The sequence below is a fragment of the Neopelma chrysocephalum genome, unplaced genomic scaffold (assembly GCF_003984885.1).
Source record: "Neopelma chrysocephalum unplaced genomic scaffold, ASM398488v2 Primary Assembly neopelma1_84, whole genome shotgun sequence".
In the NCBI taxonomy this organism is placed as follows: Eukaryota; Metazoa; Chordata; class Aves; order Passeriformes; family Pipridae; genus Neopelma; species Neopelma chrysocephalum.
Window position 1 is genome coordinate 3,806,817 of NW_020897746.1, and position 21,919 is coordinate 3,828,735.

The following is a 21,919-nucleotide window of genomic DNA, read 5'->3' on the forward strand; positions in this document are numbered from 1 at the left end:
GTCTGGGAGTCAGAGACAGGCAGAAGAGGGCTGGGGGGTTGTGCCTGAGGCAGGCGTTGAGAGATCGGCTCGGGGGAGCTCATCTTCCCGAGCAGAGTTTTGGAAGAGCAGCTCCGTCCCTGTGCACTCGCACGTCCTGGCAGCGACCCAAGCTGAGCTTTGTGCAGCGGTTTCTAGAAAAAAAAAAAAAGCCCACAAGAAATAGCGGAGATCTGGGGGCCGCGGTGAAAGCTTATCCAGGGGCTGCGCGTACACGGCTATAGGCTGAGCCGCCTTCACCGCCTCCTGGAGAATCCAGCCTTTCCTTCGGGAAGGAGCGCCGTGGTGTTTTTCCTGCTGGGTAGCTGAGGAAGCTGAGAGCACAAGGGTTCCTCTTCCAGGTCAGGCAGGAAACGGGTGGCAAAGCTGGGGTCTCTGCAGTCCTCGTCGTAAGGTTTAAACACGTTCGTGTCCTCTATTCCCAGCCTCCGGGCTTTCTCCAGCTGAAGTTGGGAGTGGAGGGCATAGCAGGAGGCTGAGGGAAGTCACGTCCCTTCGGAAGACTGGGACTAACAAGTGTTGGGACACAAAGATCGACCCGAATACACCATCTGTTTGGCACTTGGGGTTCAACGGCGCCTTTGTAACTGTCCTTGGGGGACGCGTGAGCTTCCCCACCGCAGGGCTCCGAGCGCTGATGTAATTACAGCTTTCCTCGCGCCTGCCCCAGTTGCATTTAAATCTCTGAAGAATGAGTAATTCCCTTCTTGGGTATGATAAAGGCTCTGCTGCGGGCCTCGGGGCTGCTTGTGCAGGCTGTGTGTGCTCCTCGGTGGCACCGAGCCGCTCCGCAGTGCCGGGTTTTTTCAGTCCATGGAGCACTTCATGGTTTCTGCCTGTGCAGAGGCAAAGGCTGGGGAAAGCTCTGTGCATCTGCAGCCAAAAGGTCTGGTCTTGCCCTTGAGCAGGGATCCGGGCTACTGTTTCACAATTTAATTAGCTCTGTGTTGCACTGCAGCTTCCCAAGAATACGGCAATTAATCTCTAGCCTGTAGGGCAGGAGATGCAGTGTCCTTGTTTGCTGGGTGGGTATCTCAACCCGGGGCAGCCCCTGGCCAAGCAGGAAAGATCAGCCAAAAATACCGTGGAGCAGAAACACCAGATCAGCCAAAGCCTTCTTTGTTCTTGCCGGTCACACACTGCCTGCCCTCCCCAGTCACCCTGGCTGTTCCTGCCTGTTTTCCTTGTAGCATCCCTGCCTGTTTTCCTCGCAGCATCCCTTCCTGGCATAGGGCCCATAGGTTTCTTGTCCCTGCTGTGTTGTGGCAGACAGGCAGTTGCAGCCTCGGCTGTGGAGCTGCCAGTCTATGTGGGCCCGAGGAGATGTGAGGGTCCCTTGGGAGAGGGAAGCAGTACGAGGTACTCAATTCCAGTTTAGTTTCCAAATCAAAGCAACGTATGTGAAGAAAAGACAGCAGAGCAGAGTGTGTTCTTCCTCTTGAGCCCGATGATGTGATGGGGATGGCTGCATCAGGCAGCAGTTCATGTGCCCACCTTGCACTGACCAGCATGTCCTGTGGGGAGGGCACTAGGGAAGTTCAGAGGCTTCTGCCCAGAGAAAGTGTGGATGTCCCATCCCTGGAAGTGTTCAAGGCCAGATTGGATGAGGCTGTAAGCAACCTTGTCTATGCTAAGCTGTCCCTACCCATGGCAAGGAGGTTGGAAATAGATGATTTGTACCGTGCCTTCCAACCTAAACCATTCTATGATCCTAATCTCGCTTATTTGACTGACAAGAACTTCCTCATCTCTACTGGGGGAGAGCATCATTAGGTCTGTGGTTTTCCAGGATTTAGAGAGTATAATAGTTCTGCCCCTGGGTTTATAGATTTTGGCAGGTTTTCAGAAGCGCGGCTGGTTCAGCCGTGGTAGCAGCAGTGCTTCCCAAGCTCACCTCTGCCTCAGAGGGCAGATCCCTCAGCTCCCTGGTGCCTCAGGCACAGGCCCCTGAGCTGCAGGGAAGGGAAACTGCAGTGGTAAATCAGCCCAGGTGGTGGGATGCTTGTGCAGTGTGTTAACATTGTGTACTCCCTAAACCACCCTCACCCAGTTCAGGTTGGGTGATATGGGAATGTCGGTGTCTGCAGAGGGGGTAGATGTTCCTGTTCCCAAGTTTGGTTGGTTGTGAGAATGCCCAGAGATAATTCCACAGTGTGGTACTTGTCTTCCTGCTGAAGGTGTAAAGCACCGTGCACTCAGTATCTACTGCCTGGTAGTGAGACAGAAGAGGTCTGCTCCAGCCCCTCATCCCAGTGGGATGTGGCTGCTGCTGAGCGGAGTCCCAGGGATAACTGAGGTGTGCCTTTGCTGGCAGTTGCCGGTGGTGAGTTGGCAGCAGGGATGCTGAGCACTCCTTGCCTTTGCCAGCACTGTCAGTCAACACCAGATTCATTTCCTCGCAATGTTGAAACACAAACTGTCATCGTGGGTGTGAGCTGTGCGTGGTGGAAGTGCCGAGTAAGTGCATGGAGAGGCAGGAGGGTGCCCAGCAGTTCAGTGTGGTGTCTAGAGCTAGATCCTGGTGGGGAAACAGGCTGGCAGCTTTGCTCTGGCAGAAACCGTGGGACAGCATTTGTTGATGGTGCTTAATCCCTGATCTTCCCGTTGCCCGGCTCTCTCAGGGAACATGTGCTGGCTGGTGGGCGAGCCTTGGCAGTGCTGTTGAGCTGGGCACTGAGGGCAGGGAGCCTCCAGCCCTGCCAGGACGTGGCACTGCTGATTGGAAGGCTTCTCTGGCTATTTTATTTATTCTTTTATACTATTGCACACTTTCCCTACAGACACATACTTCTCTCACCACCTAACGCGGGGTATTTTTAGTATTTCAGCAACAGACTTTGTCTCATGAGGTACAAACTCATGCTAAGTTATGTCCCGGTTTTAAGGGTCATCAGAAAACCATCACCCAGGTCGTTTTCAGCAGGGGGCTGCTTTATAAATAGGCTTTTCTACATGCGTGAAACTCAATGGACTCGTCCTTAAAATTTCCTTGAGCAAATGCCCGGGATGTCTCTGGGCCACGTGGCTGCGGTGCATCCCGCATGCCTGCTGCCCTGGGGAGCAGCTGCTGCCGTGTGCTGCGGATGCTGGGATTCAGCCCTGCTGCTAATATTAGCAGGAACGTGCCAGCGGGATGGTCACAGCGTTGTGTGGGTGACGGGGCTTGAATTCAATGCAGCGAAAAGCCCTGGAGATGGGATGTGCCTCATGTTTGTGTAAGCATCTCGCTTGGATTCAAGGTCTGTCCTGTAAGCCCAGCCTAAAGGTCTGCAGGATGAGCCCTGCTCTGGGCTCGCACGCACGGGAGTGGGCTGGGAGGCCGAGCGAGTGACTAACGGTCCCACGTGTGCCCACGTTCAATGCCTGGAAAAGGAAACGCAAAAAGATCTTTCCGATTACATCTTGGATCGTCTCAGCTCTAGGAGTGAAGCAAAGCTCCTGAATGTCAATTGTTGGATTTCCTGGGCTGTCCCCAAACAGTCATACCGAAACTGGTCTCTCCTGGAGCTCTTCATCACCAGCTCCGATGGTGGGCAGAGGAAGAGCCACTGATTGATGTAGCTGCTGCTCTGAGACAGCAAAGTCACCTCTGATATGCTCAAAGTTGAACTTTGCAGCCCCTTCAGAGAGTTTTCTTTCTTTTTCCATTCTTCTTATCTACATTTTCCAGTCTGAGACAAGAGATGGAATGCATGGGAGTTTTCTGCCAAATCATCATGTGGTAGGAGAGGAAGGAGCCAGGGGAAGGTGGCTGCGGGAAGGGAGGATTTGTGTCTTCCCCAGCAGAAGTTGTATCTTACCCTGCAGAACTGGCCTTCAAACCACAGAGTCAAAAACTCACATCTGCCTGGTTACAGCAGTGGGTTGGGTTTTTCCCCGAGTATATTTAATTCATTGGGAATGAAAAAATGGTGAGAGAGTGGGAAAGGGAAGAACAGGATGTGGATCTCTCTGTCCACGTGAGCTGGACTCTGGGGATAGCCTCTGGCCCTGGTTAGGATGTAGAATTATTCTACTGTTGTTTATAGTCTTCTCTTGCAAGGAGGGCTGGTCTGTGTGTCCTTGGGGACGGGCAACCACTGCGGCACAGAGCAGAGTGTCCTTGGCTCTGCGACAGCATGGAGAGCTTCCAGTGTTGGCTGGTACAGATGAGCTCTTGCTTTCCATTTGGGATCAATCTTGGGCAAAGCGAGCTAATTGTGCTAATCATAAAGAAACCTTTCAGAAGTGTCTGAGTGGGAAGGGACGGAAAGAGGATGAGACTTAAAACTGGATCCAGGGCAGCTACTTCGGTTGTGCAAGCGCAGTGCTGGTGCTTGGAGGTGAGTCAAGGCTTGGAGCACGTACACCACTCTGGCTCTTCAAGTACTCACCAGTCTCTGGGACCTTGGTAGCATCTTTCCCTTTGTAAGGGAATCACCTAAAATGCTTTATTCTTTGCCGATTGCCTCTTGGCAGTTTAGGGCAGTGGAGTGAGTAGGAAGCACCTCTAGAACACGTTGGGTCATGCCTAATAGATTTGGGTGACCATGGCTTTGTCTCTTGGCCAATACATGTAGGCAACCTTGAGGCTAAATGAGGGTCCTGGCACCTCTGGGTGTCCTGTGGCCTCCCACAGCGTGCTGGTTTAATTTCTGGTTTGCTGCCCTTCCTTGCAGGGAGCTACTCAGCCCATTTTCCCAGGACACAGACAGCAGCCACAAAAGCCTGGACTGGAACTTGTCATAAATCCAAACACAGTAATGGAGACTTCAGAGCCCATAATCACTTCAGATATTCATGTTTCTGACTTTGATATTTAAGGCAGGACCATTGTGCAAGCTCTCCCAACCTCCCAGACTCCTCCTGCTGCAGTGAGCTCTGGCACTTTCCTGGTCTTTAAGAGTGGGATGTGGAGGCAACAAGCCAAGTGATCCTAAACCCTGGTTAAACTTGTTTCAAGCCTGTAAAATGAGTCAATGGGTCTGAGTCCAGTTTCTGATGGGGCTGTGCCTGTTTGGTGGGAGTCGGGGTCCATCAGGGCAACTCTTTGTGGGGTAAGCTGTCCCCTTCAGCAGGAGGATAAGGTTGTGTCCTGGCCACTTCTCATTTCATACCTGCAAGGGTATTATTTGGTTCTGGCACCCCTCTGATGGAGGCATCAGCAGTTTGCACCCACCTGCCGTGCTGGTGCTTGTGCAGGGAGAGCCCTCCTGGGTGCAGGAGAGCCCTCCTGACTTCCTCCTCTGCCTCAAATAATGCTGGTAAGGAGGATCCCTTGGGCAAGAAGGGGTTTGTTGCTGACTTCAACTTATTCTAAAAAGCTCTCATTTCCTGATGACTGTGACTCAGGCTTTTACCCTGATTGCTTCTCTGAGGTTGCTGGATGGAGCTCAGCCCTTGGGTCTCCTGGGGACACATTCAGAGTGGTGGCCCATGTGCAGTGTCCATCCAAGCTGGCTCTTGGCTGGTTTGCATCTCAGCCAAAAGCTGAGATGTCACGGGAGGACTGTCCCCCTGCATCCTTCCAGTGCTGCAATGGTACCCTGTTGCTGGCACCCAAGTTAGGGCAATTTGGGTTAACAGGATGCCAACCTGTTGCCTGGGTGTAGGCGCTGCCAGTGTCAGGCAGCCTCTTATGGGTTGCAGGGCAGGGGATACTGTGACCACATCGATCAGTGCTGCCCTCCTGGCAGGAGAGGTGGCACTTTGAGTAAACATCACAAAATTGTGCAGCCCCTTGCTCCTGGTGAGTTGGGTGCCCTCCAGCATGTCCCAACCCTGGGATTTGTGGCAAGGATTAGTGGTGAGGGCACTGGCACTGGTCTGCTGGACTGGTTTGGGAGGCAAGAAGTATGGTGGGGACTGGGCTTGGGACTTGAGTCTTTCTTTCATCTTGGTCACTGGAAGTGCAAATATGGGGAAATGCAAAAAAGGATGGATTTTTTTTTTTTAACATGTTTAGTTTACCAGGGAGGAGAAAGGAAGAGGGTTCTGCTCTCTGCCAGCCTTCAGGACACTTGGACAACTGTTCTTATTGCAGTGCTGGGTGTCCCCTCCAACAGAGTCATCAGAGCTGGCTGCAGTGACACCAGCAGTCAGTGGGGAGTGCAGGCTGGGGGAGCAGGCAGCATGGGCAGTGCTGGGGGGCTGAATGGCTTCTGGGTCCCTTCTTTAGCCTCTCTTCCTAATTTACCCCTTTCTGTAGCTTTTTAACCAGCATGTTGCAACACTGCCCATCAAAGCATCTTCTCAAGTGAAGACTTAAATGATTTAATCACCCAGTCCCTACACCATGGCCCACCTGAGTCACTCTCCATGAGGCTGGTCACTCACCTGAGTCACTCTCAATGACGCTGGTCACTCACCTGAGTCACTCTCCATGTCCCCTGTGTGGGTGCTGGCAGTCATGACTCGGGGAGGGTGGCATCTGTGGCACCAGCACGCAGCAGTCTGGAGTCTGCAAGACCATCTGTATCATACTTTTGTCTCTGGGTAATCATTTTAAGGCATTTTAGAAATATAACTGAACCAAACCAAATCAGCAGTCCCTTGGGAGGCACAGAAAAGATTTATTTCTCTCCTTCCTCCTCCCCTTATGAAAGGAAACTGGAGCACAGACCAGAGACAGAAGCTGGAGTGAGCCTGTGGCAGAGCCAGTAATGCAATCTGCTGGGCTGGATACCCCGTGTTTGATGTAATTTTCTGTAGAAGTATGAAATGAATATAAGGGATGTAAAATATACTGGTTTGATCTGGAAGCATTTTGCTGAGGGCTAATGGTTATATAAACCAAAGTGTAATAGAGAATCAAGCTAAAATCTTTTGAGAACTGCATTATAGGGACTGGAAAGCTGGGATTTTGAATTAATCTGAGTGTGGATTTTATTTTTTTTTTCTATTCTTAGTCCTGACTTTGCTTTTGGATGTTCATTTCTGGGAGATGAGAGGTTTGCTGCATGGGCTGAGGGCTGTTTTATAGCTTACTGTGAGTGAGAGAAATGCTGCTTGAAAAGCTTTGGTTTGATTTCAGAGACCTGAACTTGCATTTATTCCCAAATTTCCACTCTAACTCACCTCTTGGTTCTGTTTGTACGGTTCAGAAAGGTCCTGCATATTGACAGCACATTGCCTGTGTTGTCTTCTACATGTGATTCATGTCAGATCATGCAATCTATTGCAACTTCTTTTGAATGCTGTCTGTGAAGTCAGAAAAAGGATTTATTTGTGCATAAACCATTCATAAACTGACCCAGCATAGCGTGAAAATCATGCTACAACAGCAGATTGTTGTTGTTTATATATATTCTGTGTTTATATGTATGTATTGCAGCAGGGTTGGTTTATTGGTAAAAGAAAGGTGTGAAGCCTCCTGGCACAAGCACAGAGAGGGGATCCAGCAGCCCTGACTTCTCTCTAATACTGAATGACCAGAAACCTTGGGAAAGGTGCTTATAAAGTTTCCTGCCTTCATTTCTCCAGATATAAAAGGGGGGGATCCAAGTTTCTTGGGCTGTTATGAAGTTGTCAGTGTATTCACAAAATCCCACCAGCACGTGTAGCATCACTTGCTGCCTGCACTGCCAGTGATTTCCCATCTCAACCCTGTGTTTTTGATCCCACTGAGGGGATTGGTGGAGTTGGGAGCACCTTGTTGTTGAGGATGGGGTAGAGATATCCTTCTCTGAAGGGGTGCAGCTCCCATCCCCTTCTGCTATGGGACCTTCAGGTTTAATATACAGTGGATATACTCAATAGGTATATGAAGAACAACTTACTTGTCCCTATAACTGAGCCCTTAGTTCACTCAACTGCATCTATCTCTGTTATGGATGGTGGCAGCTATTCAGCAGCATCGTGGATGGTAGGTTTGGATAATCCAAACCCAGGTATCCCCATGGTAATGTGGGTGAACACACCCTTTGCACTTAGCCTGGGCCAGAAAACCTCTGCGAGCATCCTGCTGCCTGGTGACAGGGGTCTGGGAAGCTTTAAGGGCCGTGAGCAGTTAATGCTGTGTTGGGTTTCCAAGGGTTCCTTGAAAGATGAGCCCTGCAGCCTCCCCCCTTTCCTCCCCGGGAACAGGAGGTGACCATCTGGTAGCAGTTTAGAGAAAGTCCGCGCTCTCAAACGGTGCCATTGTACTGTGGGAAATAACGGGGCGCCCGCCGGCCCCGGTCCCATAAGGCTCTTATGTGTCAAAAAACCCAAGGAAAGCTTTCCGTGCTTAAGCAAGCAAGCAAATGTAACCCCTGGGTTACAGAGACCACGTGAGGGGCAGGGGATGTTTAATGGGAAGCAGTTGGGCGCTGTGGCTGCGACAGAGCCAGAGGCTCCAGTTGGGAAGCAGGTCCCGGAGGAGTCAGCATCTCTTGTTGTTTATTTTGGTCTCCTCCTGAGCTCTGTGCATAGAGGTTTCCTTGTATAAAGCATCCCCTGCACTGTTACTGGGATATTCTGTTTAAAAAAGGAAAGAAAGAAGGAGCAGATGTTCCAGATGTTTCTTCATTGACTCCCCTAGGGTGCCCAGAGCCAGGCTGCAGAAGGGGATGAGCCAGCATGCTGTGTACTCCAGTGTTTCCCACCAGGAGATGTGGAGCCCTTGGGCGGAAGCCAGAGCCCTTCATGGGCACCCTTGGCATGGCCAGGACCCCCAAGGAGGGACCCACCTTCTGGGAGAGCAGCGTGTAGATGGGAGTCCCCAGCCGTACCACTCGCTTGTGACTTCTCTGGAAGGATCTTGACTGTTGTATGAGCTGCTGGGATTTGAACCAGACCTCTGCCCTCTCTTCCCAATTTACAAGGTCCCTAAAGAGCGTTTTTAACTGATGGCGTGTGACCTGCTGGTGCCTGGCCATGGGGTGACCAGGAGGACACAGTGACCACACTGTGCAGCCATCCCCAGCACTGCTGCATGAAAGAGAAAGAGAAATAAATGTTTTGCTCATTTGCTTGCTGGGGGAGTGTTTGAGCCAGGGATGAAGGCGCACATTTCTTGCCCCGAAGTGCCTGTCTGGCAGGGACATGTTTGGGTCAAGACTGGGGGATTTCAGGAGCAGGTGCCGTTGTGCACAGCCAGCAGAGCCAGTGCCTCCCTCATCCAACAGGATTAGCAGTGGTATTTTTAGAATTGGCCCTGCAGAGCGGAGCCATGGCTGCACAATGCCGAGCACAACTCCAGGACCTCGAGAGGTTTGCAAGGTCTGGTCCCCAAAGGGACACCACAGTGAGCAGAACCCAGCCCAGACATGATGGTGGTGGGTGGAGGCTGGCAGTGGCAGAGGTTGCATCTGATAGGAAGCTCTTGGAAATCTCATTTTAGGGGATTTTGGGCTTTCCCTGCTGTGTGAGGGGAGCCACTGCCTTCAACAATGAGCCAGAGATACCAGAGTTGGTTTGGAATCAGTTAAAAGGAAGCGTGTGCTGATGGTTGTGCCATTCTGTGCTTGGGCCCCATGGACGTGCACTTCCAGAGGAAGAGAAGGAAGGGTGATGCTCATCACCTCCACTGCTTTCCCTGCCAACTGCCTCTGACACCGACCAGCAGATCAGATGCTGCTGGTGGGGCTGGGGAAGCCCTGCTAGCACCGAAAATCCCCTGGAAAATATGATAGTGGGGATAACCCTGCAGCATGGCCAGCCCGGACCCTGCTCAGGGCAGGGACAGCTTGGCCCGGGCTGTCAGGGATATAGGGACCCACAGGGACCTGGAGCATCAGCCATGACTGCTGGTGTGGGTCCCCATCACCACACGGGTGGGAACGGGGTGAGGGGCCCTCAGCACTGCCTTGTCTTTGGCTCCTGTTGTGAGGAATATGGACACTTCCCTGCAGGAAGTCCGGGAGGAGGGTCATCTGGAGCAGAGGCTGTTTACTTTCCTTTCCTGGCTCTGGGCAGGACGGGCTATTTATAAGTTTTTTCTCTCTTTTTGAGAGTTGTTTTGCTTCCTGAGGTCCATCCCTCTTCTCTTGCAAGGAGGAGAGAGGTGATGCAGAGCAGGGGAACTACAGCCATGCTTGGTCCATCCCACTGTTGCTGAAGGTGACATTCCTGAGGATCATGGTTATGACAGTGGGTCTCTGTCTCAGAGGTGGAAACACAAACCCTGTTGCTCTCAGTCCTCCTTTCTCGTACCTGGGATGTTTGACCTTCTCCAGACCACACTGAATTCAGGGCAGTGGCCAAATGTGCCAGCAGGACAAGCTGGGCACTGAAATCCTTGTGTAACCAGAGGCATGAGATGGACACCACACCCTGCAGAGAGCCATGGCTGGGAAAGCTCTCAGGTTGTCCCCAGGCAAGTCAGTGACACTGCTGGAGAGGAGGTGCCACTGGGACCTGGGGGTCCTCATGATTATGCTGTCAGAAACTGCTGAGCCATTTCTAACCCTTCTTTGGGGTGGCAGTTCCTTGCCCAGCCCTTCAGTACCCACTTATTGCCCGTTGGGACTGCAGCACTGACATGGGAAGTGTTATCTGGATGGCTCAGGTCTCCTGCAGCTGTAATCATGGTTTTGCAGTTCTCCCTTAGGCTTTTTGAACCCCTTTGTGTCTGGGCTTTGACCTTTTTCTCTTTTCTGCAACAGGGCCCAGAAAGACCTGGAAAAAAGCCATTTTTGGGTGTTTTATTCAGTCCAGCCCTTCGATAAGGGAAAGGGCTGGCTGTGCTCCAGAAGGACCATGCTGTGACATTAGCCAGGTTTACCATGGGCTTGGGGCAGTTTGAGGGGTTTGAAGTCAAAAGAAAGGGCCATGTGGGTCAGTATTGCCATTGAGTGACCTGCCATTTCTTTAGGAAGTGGCAGTGGAGCTCAGAGGAGCGGAGATGATGGACATGGTTCGTGCAATGAACCCTGGAGGTCAGCAGGGCTGTTTGTATCCAAAGATCATTAGTGGGTTAAAAAGAAATCCCTAAACCACTTGGTACTGAGAAATCTCCAAGGCAACGTCCATTAAGGAAAAGTGCTTGCCAGTGTTTCTTTTGCTGTCGAGTTCCTTGAGAGCATTTGCTCTCAAACTGTCGCTCAAGACACATCTGCCTGGAAGTTATTGGGCTGCTTGTTGAGAGGAGTAGATGGAGACTGAGCTGACTGGCTGGAGGAGTGGTGAGCAGGTTTTAAGAGCCTGACATGGACAGAACTGTGATCCCATCCATCAGGGAGCTGGCAGTGCCTGGCTGGGCTGTGTCCTCTGCTGCTCTTGCCCACCCAGCTTTGCTCAAGGCCGGGAAAGGCTCCCCGTCGGGTCGTCCCTTCCGCTCTCTTTGTTTTCCTGCAAAATGCAAACTGGGCTTGGTCGGTGCATTGTTTTAAACTTGGGATTTTTGGGAAAAAAAATAGCTAAAATGTTGGTTTCTGGATTAAGTGTGTGATGGAGAAGGAAAACTGTAGCAAAGCCTGTGCTGGAGGCTCTGAGCTCCAGCCCAGTGTTGGAGACATGAGAGTTTAAACACATTGAAAAAGCTCTCAAGTGTGAGATTTTTTTTTGGATTAATTATTCTGGGCATGCTGAGAACTGAGACTTGGACACAGACCTGCAAAGCACAAGCTGTGCCAAGCACTGACAGCAGGGCAGGAACTGCTGCAGAGAGCATCTCACCTCTGCAAGAGGGTGATGACATGGCTGGGAGAGCTCCGTGGAAGTCAAAAAGCAGAGCAGATAAATTGGAGAAAAAGCATCTTTAGTTTTCTTTACTGCCTCCCTCCCTCCTTCCACCCATGTCTAAATATTTCTGAGATGCAGGATGGACCATTTTATGGTGCCCTTCATGGGACCCTTCCTGGGCTTTAGAAGGTGGAAGATGTGTGTCGTGCTTTGTGCTTTCCTCTCTCTGTAGCCATAAAGCAGCAGTGATGCTGTTCCCATCAGGTTGAATTGCTCTGTGCATCCCTCCCTGCCCATGCCAGCTGGGACCCCCTCCTTGGGAGTGTATTCCAGACACCCATCACTTCCCAGCAGTTCCCTTGCCAGGGTCTGAACCACAGCAGGGGGACATGGTGGGGGTGTGTGTGTGTGGGTGTGGGTGTGGGTGTGGGTGTGTGTGCCTGCCTGTGTCTGTCCCTGAGAACAGAGGCTTTTGCTGGGTCACTAATACACAACATCCTGAGGAGGCTCTTTGTCCAAGGCTCTTGGTCCCAGGCTCTGCAGTGCCCATCCAGGCTGGTTTTGCAGCCTGACACTCATATTGAGCAGTTTTTGGTTTCCCATAAGAAAGGGAAAGCAGCCCAAAGCTGTATCCTTGCACTTTAACCCCTGTGAGCCCCCCCGTTGTGTGGCTTGTCTGACACACAAGCTCCAGCTCCGTTTTCCTCACCATCTCTTTTGGGACTCCCTGTGCTGCTGCCATGGGAAGTGACCATGGCTGTCCCCAGCCCCTGCTGGCAGGACAGGGGTGGCTGCATCTGCCTGGTGTCATCAGCTGTGTTCACAGCAGAGCCAGGGTGGCTGCCACGTGGACGGCCCCCCTCGTCCCGCCGGCTGGTCCCAGCCGGGACAGATGGCTCCTCTCCAGAGAACGGATGTGTCCGAGGCATGGAGGGTCCCCACGTCCCCAGGCCCTGCCCCGGGGGGTCAGAGCAGAGAGCTTCCTGCGTGGTGGCTCTACTCCAGCTCCACCCCAGGGGTGGGTGGACATCCTGGGACGAGGGAAGGCTGTGCTCCAGTCTCTCCCCTGGATTGTGGCGTCCTGTGGGATCTCAGGGCCAGGTTTTTAGAGGCTAAATCTCACTGTTACTATCCTTTTGATGTAGAGCATGGATGGACTCATTAACGATGCTCGTGCTGCTCATTAGCAGCGTGGCTGTCATCATGCCAAGGCCATCAGCACACTGGCTCAGCCTCACCTCGTGGAGGCTTCTTTGGGACCCCAGGGCTGTGCCTCATCCTGCCCTGACCCTGTGCCTGACTGGGTGCTGTGGGGCACAGCGGGTATTTGCAGCCTGTGGTGTTTGGATGGAGGTCCAGCAGTGGTTCTCTGCATTCCCTCCCTTCTTATGGAGTTCAGCCTTTTGTTTCCATCTGGCTGGGTCCTGTGCAGAGCCCAGGGGTCTGATGGGCCCAGTTGACCCCTTGTATTGGGGTCTCACATCCATGTACTCAAAGCACTTCAGTCTTTGGCTCACGTAGCCTCTAGGTTTGTTTTTAAGGATATGCGCTTCTGTGGCTGCCACCTTTGGTTTTCTTGCTGCATTTATACAGATTTGGTGCTCTTCTGGGATTGTTTTCCTGGTCCCAGCTTGGATTTTGCTGGCAGTGGGAAGCCTGTGTTTACCTGTGCATCCTTCGGATGTGAGAGGGAAAGGGAGGCACTGGGAGCTGGATTTCTGGCTGCCTCCAAATCCATTGCTCTGCTCCACTCTACCATACTATAATGGGACCCTCTGCTCTCCTCTGAGCATTTGTGAGGCACGGGTGGGATGGAGGGCAGTGTGGGGATGGTTTCCACTCTGGGGTTGAATTTCCTGGCCCTGGTTCCAATGTTGTTACTGGGTTTGTAACTAGTCTGAAGAGGCAGAGCGTGGCCCTCAGTACCCACCTGCTTAAATGGGTTGTGAACCCTCGGATGAAGGAGCAGAAGTGGAGTTATGAGACTTACACAGTGTCTGTAAGCTCAGGTGGATGGTAACTAAATTCTGAACTCTTTTTCATGTTTTTCAGCTCTGAAAAGATCTTTTGAGGTCGAGGAGGTAGATCAGTCTTCGAATTCCTCCACCCCACAAAGACGGGCCCCGAACACCCTCCTCAGGTCCACCGTGTCCAGCTCCACGCAGAAGTTTCAGGAACTTGGTGCCAGAAATTCGGAGCCATCCGCCCGACATGCAGAACCCACAGTCCAAAGATCACCCAAGCCCCCTCTGAGGAGAGTGGAGCTCTCTGGACCCAAACTGCCCGAGCCAGTGTCCAGAAGAACAGAAATCTCCATTGACATCTCATCCAAGCAGGTGGAGAACTCCACCTCAGGGTTGTCAAGGTTTGGCCTCAAACGAGCAGATGTGCTGGGTCACAAACCCCCCGAGCCCACCCCAAGGAGGACTGAGATCACCCTCGGGAAGCCCCAGGAGCCGGGTCTCCGGAGGGTGGAGGCGCCGGCATCCAAGATCCCGGAGATGCCGCAGCGAAGAGCTGAGACAGCCAGTGCTCCCGCGCCTGACACGGCCACCAAGCGCGTGGAAATCCAGGTAGCAAAGGCTGCTGAGGTCTCAGCCCCACCAGCACGGCAGGTGGAGAGCTCGGAGCCTCCCCTGCCCGCCCAGCCTCCCCAGGCAGAGCCAAAGCTGCAGCCGGTGCCGATGGAGAGCCCACCAAAGAGAGAAGAAGGTGAGTAGAGCTCTGGGCAGCTGCTGGGGTGAGACCCTGGCTGGTGCCTGCCTCGGGTCCCCATGCAGAGCTGCCAAGCACTGTGTGCTGCTCTGTCAGCTCTGGTGGTGACGCCTTTCGAGGCTGCTCTTGGATCTGTGCTCAGATGTGTCTGCATGCATAGCTGTTATCCTGGGGCTTATCCTGGCTGAAAGAGCTGTCAGTTTGAATAAGAAATGCCATCAAGCCTATAAGGAAAGAAAAGAGAAAATGCTAAAATGCTTGCAGAAAAAGACAGTTCTGCCAGCTCAGGCCCTGTGTGCAGACCCACCCACCCACACAGCATCCTGGAAAGGCTCTGGGGTGCAGGAGGGGCGGGGGTTGTGGAAGTGTTGTTGGGATGGCTCGTTGTTTAGTGTTGTTGCTTATGGTTGTGGGGCAGAAACCGCCTCTTCATTAGCAGGAGTCAGGGTTTTATTGACCTTGGAGCCAAAGTCTAATAACATCATGGACCAGAGCCACTATTAAACTGGAGCCCTGGCTTATATTAGCTCTATCTTGTTTTCAATTAATCCTGTATTAAAGCCATCTTCCCTCCCCCGCCAGCCGTCATTTATTCTCCAGAATGTTTTGGAGATATTTTTTTTTCCTCTTCTGACCTGTTAATTATTTTTCTGTTCCCCATCACCCACGAGCTCTCTCCTGTGAGGGATGCAAGGCACCACCTCCCCTCCCCACCCTGTGCATTTCCCCCGGGGCTGTGGATGATGTGGTCCCTCCCAGGACCTGGGAGGTCTGTGCCTGGCCCCAGAGCTGGACCGTGTGCCCTTGTCTCACCCCACCATGGGATGGTCCTCTGTCCTGCTCCATCCCCTCTCCCTGGGTGCAGCCCTGCAGTCAGAGGGCAGTACAAGGTCTGTGGAGAGGGCAAGTTTCGGTGTGGGCATGGTCTGAAATCAAATCAGGAGTCAGCAGTAGAGTCGATATCAAACCCACAGGACTCAAGTGGGTTTCTCTCACTGTGTGTGGCTTAGGTGTGGCTTTTCTGAGCTGGGTTTTAAAGAGTGCATCAACACCTCCAGCAGGTTACAGGTTAGTCCATCTCCAGCTGGGCATGGCTGGGCTCTAAGCCCCAGCCCAAGGATAGGGTTTGGCTGATCCTCCCTTTTTTGTCCCCAGCTGCCATGTGTGTGGTGCCCAGGAGGCCCATCTTCCCCCATGGGTGGGTGCTCAGCCTTGTCCTAATGGGGCTGGGCTGCTCTGAGCTTCCCAGGCTTTGAACTGAAGATGGCTGGGCACTTTAAGAGCAGAAGACCATCTAAAGCTGCTGAATCCTCCAGCTGCCCTGGGCAGGGGGAGAGGGAGAACAGCTGCTGGGATGAGTGTTACCCATGAGCCCAGCTGTCTGGAGTCTGCCTTGCAGCGTGACCCAGCCTTGGTCCTGGTACAAAAGGGGCTTTCAGTCCAAATGTCTCCAGAAGTCACAGAATCACAGAATGGTTTGGCTTGGCAGGGACCTTAAAGATCATCTAGTTCCAACTCCGCTGCCATGAAGAGCCAGGAGACAAAGTTGTAGGGGTTGTGAGGGCTCTGTCTCCTTTTCCCTCTGTGTCAGCATGAATCCACAGACCAGAGTCACTGCCAGAGCAATTGTCCCCTTCCTTATCTCCACCTCCTCCATTGCCATCACTTGAGGTTGCCTGAGTTTGCTCTCACACAGGACCCTATTTTGGGGTGCTTCTCCCATTGTGATCCACAAAACCCACCCTGAGGTGATGCTGGGTGGGTGGATGGCATCTCTCCTTGTCACTGGTGTGAGCACACAGAGAGATTTGGGGAGGCTGCACAGGGACCCTCAGGATGTCCCATGGATGGGTGCAGGCATGTTGCCAATGCTCACCAGCTCCACTGCAGCTCTGGCCCCACCACGACCCCCAAAGTGAAAATGCTGGCTCTCTGACGTCTGCAGCAGAGACAACATGTGGCAAGTCCTTCTCCTGGTGTTTGGGTCACCCAAGAGGTGCTCCCATGGCAGTGGATGCCCCTCAGTTGCTCAGTTGCTGTCCAATGCAAACAGCTGAGCAGGGGATGCAGGCAGCTGCCTCCAGCTGCCCTCAATGCTGTGCTGGGACTTGCCTTCCCCAGCTGTCAGGCTCAGCTGCCTTGCCCTTAACCCCTTGTCCCACTGCTGAAGGTATGCAGGAGAGCATGTTGTGCAGGAAGAGGCTGGTTGGAGGAGAAGAGCAGTCACAGAGAGCTTGGCAGTTCAGAACAAACCACAAAGGAAAGGAGTAATTATAGCCCTGAACTTCATTAAGGCAGTGTGGCTGCTGGTGTGGGCTGAGCCTGCTCTGGAGCTGTGGTTCCCAAGGTGGGAGGAGGGCAGGAGGTGTCTACATGGGGCAAAAAGTATTTTTCCCTGTCCCTGTTCTCCCTCTCTGAGTCACTGTGCTCTTCTGCACTCCCAGGAGAGCACTGGCTTCGCTTCTGCTGGTATAAGGTTGAGTTGGGCCATTGGTGACAGGGAGGTGGGACATGGTGCCCATCACAGTGTGATGTCCCACTGCACTGGCATCCTGGGCAAAGCTGGAGTTCGTGTCTCTGAAGTGGCTGGTGCTCCCAGCTGGGACAAGGAAAGGTGGTGGGATGACCAGGAGATGTGGATTGCTATAGCTGGAGTTGTCCAGAGAAATCTGAGCTGGGCTGTGCAGTGGGTGTAGGCAAGGGCAGAACACGCAGAGGGCAGAAAGAGGCACAAGCAACTGATAACAGACATAACAAGGTGAGGGGAAGGGCTGTTTCTGAACCCGCAGCCTCAGGCACTGTGGGAGGCTGCCTTTGCTATGTGGGACTTACCAAATCTTAATATCCAAATATGACTGCCCGTGGGTGGTGGTGACCTCTGCTGAGCTCCTGCCGTGGGCAGCAGTTCACTCCCAGTCCCGGGGCACTGGCCCAGGATGGAGCTGGCAGACGAGGATGTTCCTCTCCTGTGCTGGCAGGGCAGGTCTGAGCAGGGTGTGTGGTGCCTGTGCCAGTGTGGCAGGAGCTGGTGCCTCCCTGTAAGGAGAGGAACAGGGAATCATTGTGGGAGCAGCAGTGCTTCATCCAGAGACATCCGCCAGCCCTTCGTAAAGGAGAGATCTTGAGGGATCCTCATGAGCTGGCTGAGGGACAGGCAAACCCTCAGGAAGAGCCACGTTGAGTCTATTGTGGCTAATCCTCCCACGTCCTCCTGCCTCAGCATCCCTTCCACTGGTGCCTCCTGTCAGTGATGCTGACATTGTGTGGCTGAACATCCTGGTCTTCTGTTGTTCCTCATGCCTTGTAACGTGGTGCTGGTCAGGCTTGGAGAGGGGGGAAGGCATCGTTGGTCCCAGAAAGGTTAATGTTTTTCCATTTTGGTTTAACAGTCTGTCTCGGCTCCTCCCACATCCGAACCTGTTTGTATTTGAGTTGGAGGCTCAGTTCTGGGATCTCAGGTGATGGATTGGAAGAAATCCTAGATGAGAAGTGAAAGCAGGTTTGATCTGGTGATCCTGTTTATCTCCACACAAGCTGCTGTGGGTGCCCAGGCCTTGAGGACAGCACACAGCCAGCAAGGCAGGCTCTGCCCCACAACACTGCTGCCTGCTCCTGCCCAGTGGTCCTTTCTGGATGCTCTGGAGCTTATTTAGGTAGATCAAGGCAGATACAATGAATAACAGGAACGTTCACCTAAAGCAGGGACGTGACCTTCCTCTGCAATAGCCGTGGGATGTGCAGAACAGTCTGAACCACCTCTGAGCTTTCAGCTTGGTTGGAATCTTTGTCCCGTCACTGCCTGATGCTGCACTTTGGGACAGCTACACAAGGTGCCAGGTGCCTCTTAAAAGGCAGCAGGGCCCCCCTTCCTATTTTTGCTGCAGAACAAGCAGGGTGATATCAGGATAGTGAAGTAATTCAGCTGTTTCACTCTTTTTTCCAGCTTGAACCCTTATGGAAAGAACTCCCTTAGAGTTGAGCTAAAATTAAAGCAATAAAAAAGTACTTAAAAAAAAAAGAAACATCAGAGGGAAACTTTTATATCTACTGAGATCCTGGTGTAAGCCAGGGGCCCATTGCTCTGTGCTAGGAAGCTGTGGTGGGGGATGCAGCCCAGACCCCCCCCAGCCTCAAGGCTCATCCTACCATGGACACCCAACAAGTCCTGGGGTGACTTTTCTTCTGTGCTGTCCTCCAAGAGTGACACCAAGTGTGGGTCTGCTGGGCTGGAGCTGGGTTAGAGGGACTTGGACAAATATTAACACAGTGAGAAGCTTCCCGGGATGAAGAGCCCAGGGCTGAGTGGAGATGCAGTGAGTCACCATTTCCAACTCCCAGAGCTGCACTACTTTTTAGCTGTACAAAGAGATTAAAGCTGTAGGGAAATGTTTCCTTAAAACCAGCTGACAGATTTGGGCTAGATTACTGGTAGTCTTTTTTTGTTCTTGTTATTATTTTTAATGGGAAAGTGCATACAGCCCAAGATACCAAATGGAGGGGCTGAGTGGGAAAGGCAGAGTCCCAGTTTTTGAACTCAGGTGCCAAAAATGAGATAATCTGGAAAAATCTAGACCTGCAGCGCCAGTGACTTGGAAGGAAGGAGCGGGAGCACGTGTGGGGGAGATGATCATGTCCCATCAAGGAGGCTCTGCCTGATCCAGGACGCCACGTGCAGTGGCCTCCTGCCTGTGTGGGGAGGGGGGGGCCGGGCTCTGCCTGCTCCTCCCTCCCACCATGTGCTCTGTCCCTGGCTGTGCAGGGAGCACCCTCATTTTGGGGTGTATTCTGGGCACTGAAGATGCCAGGAAGGAGGCCAGGTGATGTAGTTGTGATGGTACTTGTGCTGCACATCCTTGCCTCCCAGGAATGTTGTTCCCAAACTCATTGTGTTCGTCTCTGGTCACATTGGCGTTCACGTGTCCCCTGCTTTGTGTGGGCACAGTTTATGTGGATACTGTCATGGTCCCACATGGATGCTCCACCCTGGGCAGTGAGCCTGCCCGCCTCCAGGCTCCAGTACAGCCAGCCAGGAGAATTGGTTTGCCTTGTTGGAAGTCCCTGAGGGCCCAAAGGAAAAGCAGTGATCTCCCCAGTTCAGCCTCATTATGCAAAGGAATAGTTTCCCATAGGAAACATTATGATTCCCACTTCCCTTCCCTGCCATGCATGATTTAAGACCAGGAGAGGGTGAAGCTGTGGATGCTGCATCCAACTCTGCGGATCCCAACATAAGAAGGACATGGATCTGCTGGAGCGGGTCCAGAGGAAGCCACAAAGATGCTCCAAGGGCTGGAGCCCCTCTGCTCTGGGACAGGCTGGGAGAGCTGGGGGCATTCAACCTGGAGAAGAGAAGGCTCAGAGGAGACCTGAGAGCCCCTTCCAATGCCTAAAAGGGTTCCAAGAGAGCTGGAGAGGGACTGTGGACAAGGGCCTGGAGTAACAGGAGAGGGGGGAATGGATTCCCACTGCCAGAGGGCAGGGTTAGATGGGATATTGAGAAGAAATTCTCCACTGTGTGGGTGATGAGGCACAGGAACAGGTTGCCCAGAGAAGCTGTGGCTGCCCCATCCCTAGAAGTGTTCAAGGCCGGGTTGGATGGAGTTTGCAGCAACCTGGGATAGTGGAAGGTGTTGCTGCCCATGGCAGGGGTTGAGACTGGGTGGTCCGTAAGGTCCCTTCCAAACCAGTCTGTGATTCTTTGCTGAGCTGCAGAGTCATCCTGGCCGTGGGCTTGGTGACCTGGCAGGCCTCTTCCACAGGTAGGTTGGGTCTGTGGGTGAGGTTGGGGAATCCTCGTCATCGCCTCCCAAACATGGCAGGAAGCATCTGCGGGTGAACGTGTCTCTGTGGAGGTCAAAGCCTCCTGTTCCAGGCAGAAGGTGACCAAGTGCATTGCATCTGGAGTGCTGGCTGGCTGCAGGCTTGTGGGGTCTGTGCTCGAGCTGGGGTGTGAGCCCTGTGCAGCCTCAGGACCCTCTGGCTCCGCACCTCTGTGCCTGCAAACCAGGGCAGAGGTGCCTTTGCTGGCTGAGAACCAGGGGTGAGTGTTCCCGCCTGCTGTGGGGTTTGTGTTCGTCTAAGTGGTGCTGAAAGGCGGGAGATACAGCCCTGGCTGAGGGTGGTGTGTAGGAACCAGACCCAAAAGTTTCTCTGTTGATCTTGTGGTATTTGCATGTCTGGAGCCCATGGCAGTCGTGCTGGGGAACATGCTCCCCACCCACCAGCTCCTTTGGCATCTCCAAGATTTCCCACATTTGGGTTAATCATCCTAGAGGCTGATAAGGCAAATAAAATCCGTTATCTTGACCAAGATAAAACAAAGAGTTTGCTTTGATCTCCCTCAGCAAGGCCTGGCCGCTCATTTTGTGACTGCTCTGCTGTCTGCCGGGGGAGGGAAGCGATGGCAATGGTGATGAACCTTCTGTAATTAAGAAATCATTTTCTTTTAAGCTATTTCTAGACCTCTGTCCCTGTCTGAGATGTTTCTGTTGGCCATCAGTTGAAGGGACACCATAGGCTGGGTGCAGTGCCAACTCCATAAACTGTGTCAGAGGACTCGAGGAACTGAATTGAGATTATAGAGAGATAACTTTGTTTTGAGAAGATCAAACGTTGTTGTGAGCAAAAAAGATGAGTTGACAGCAAGCCAGTTGTGTTCTTGACTCCTCCAGCAAACAAACAGGCACAGAGACACTTTTGCATTGTCCAAGATGCCGTGATGAAGCTGAAGTGAACGTGGCTATAAATGGAAAAAGCAGCTGGTCTTGGATTGCAGCCTGTGCTCAGACTTCTTTGGGCCCAATTTTTCTTACATCTGTTACAGGTTTTAAAGGAGGGATGTGGGGAGAGAGCCTTTGGGTTGGTTACATTTGGGTTACTTTTTTCATTGCTCTTCTGAATGGGTCTCTGCACAAAAGGTTCCCTGGATTTCTGTAGGGTCACACGCATCAATATTTTACCCTCTTGAGTGGTTTTGGTTTGTTTTGGCATGAAGATAGCACCGGACATACTGAGGGACAAAGCTGCACCGAAGGGCCTGGTCCAAAATATTTTGCAAACAACAAAACTTTGCAGATGTTTATGCATTTATGGAAAGCAAATAATTTTAGAAAAGCCATCTGAGGTTGCTGTGCCAGCCCAGGAGTGACAGCGTGGGGATTTTGGGTTGCTTGACTTGTGTTGCGGTTTCTTCTGTGTGGAAGCAGTGGGTTGGTTTTTGCATAGCGAAGGCAATTTGTACAACATCAATGAAGAATGGCTGAAACAAAGCATCTTGCAACACCTTGAAGTTCAAAGGTTGATGGTGCCCTAGCAAATATTAGCATAACCTTGGATTTATGTTTAGCTTTTCAACTCTTGAGGTGGTGTCTGAGTTGGGGGGGTCTTACCAGCCCCTGGGTATTCTCTGAGTCCTGGCTCTGCAGAGGCTTTCCATGGTGCAGCTTTAGCATGGTCCCTGGCTTATGTTTCTGAGGGGTACAAAAATATTTAATAGAAGCTGAGCACGTCCTTTTGTCTTTCTGTGTATTCAGTCTTCATCCATCTACGGGCAAGACTTTTGCAGGGAATACTCCCAATGGAT

The 21,919-nt window shown here is 52.4% G+C and overlaps 1 protein-coding gene across 6 annotated transcripts in view; it reads left to right on the forward strand.

The window, feature by feature from the left end:
• Positions 1–21,919, forward strand: part of SEPT9 (septin 9) — a 136,579-nt gene that overhangs the window by 65,593 nt on the left and 49,067 nt on the right. For all 6 annotated transcript variants that reach the window (XM_027691562.1, XM_027691566.1, XM_027691564.1 and 3 more), the window contains one exon: positions 13,675–14,334. In XM_027691562.1, the coding sequence (XP_027547363.1) occupies positions 13,675–14,334 (660 nt within the window). The remainder of the gene's footprint in view (positions 1–13,674; positions 14,335–21,919) is intronic.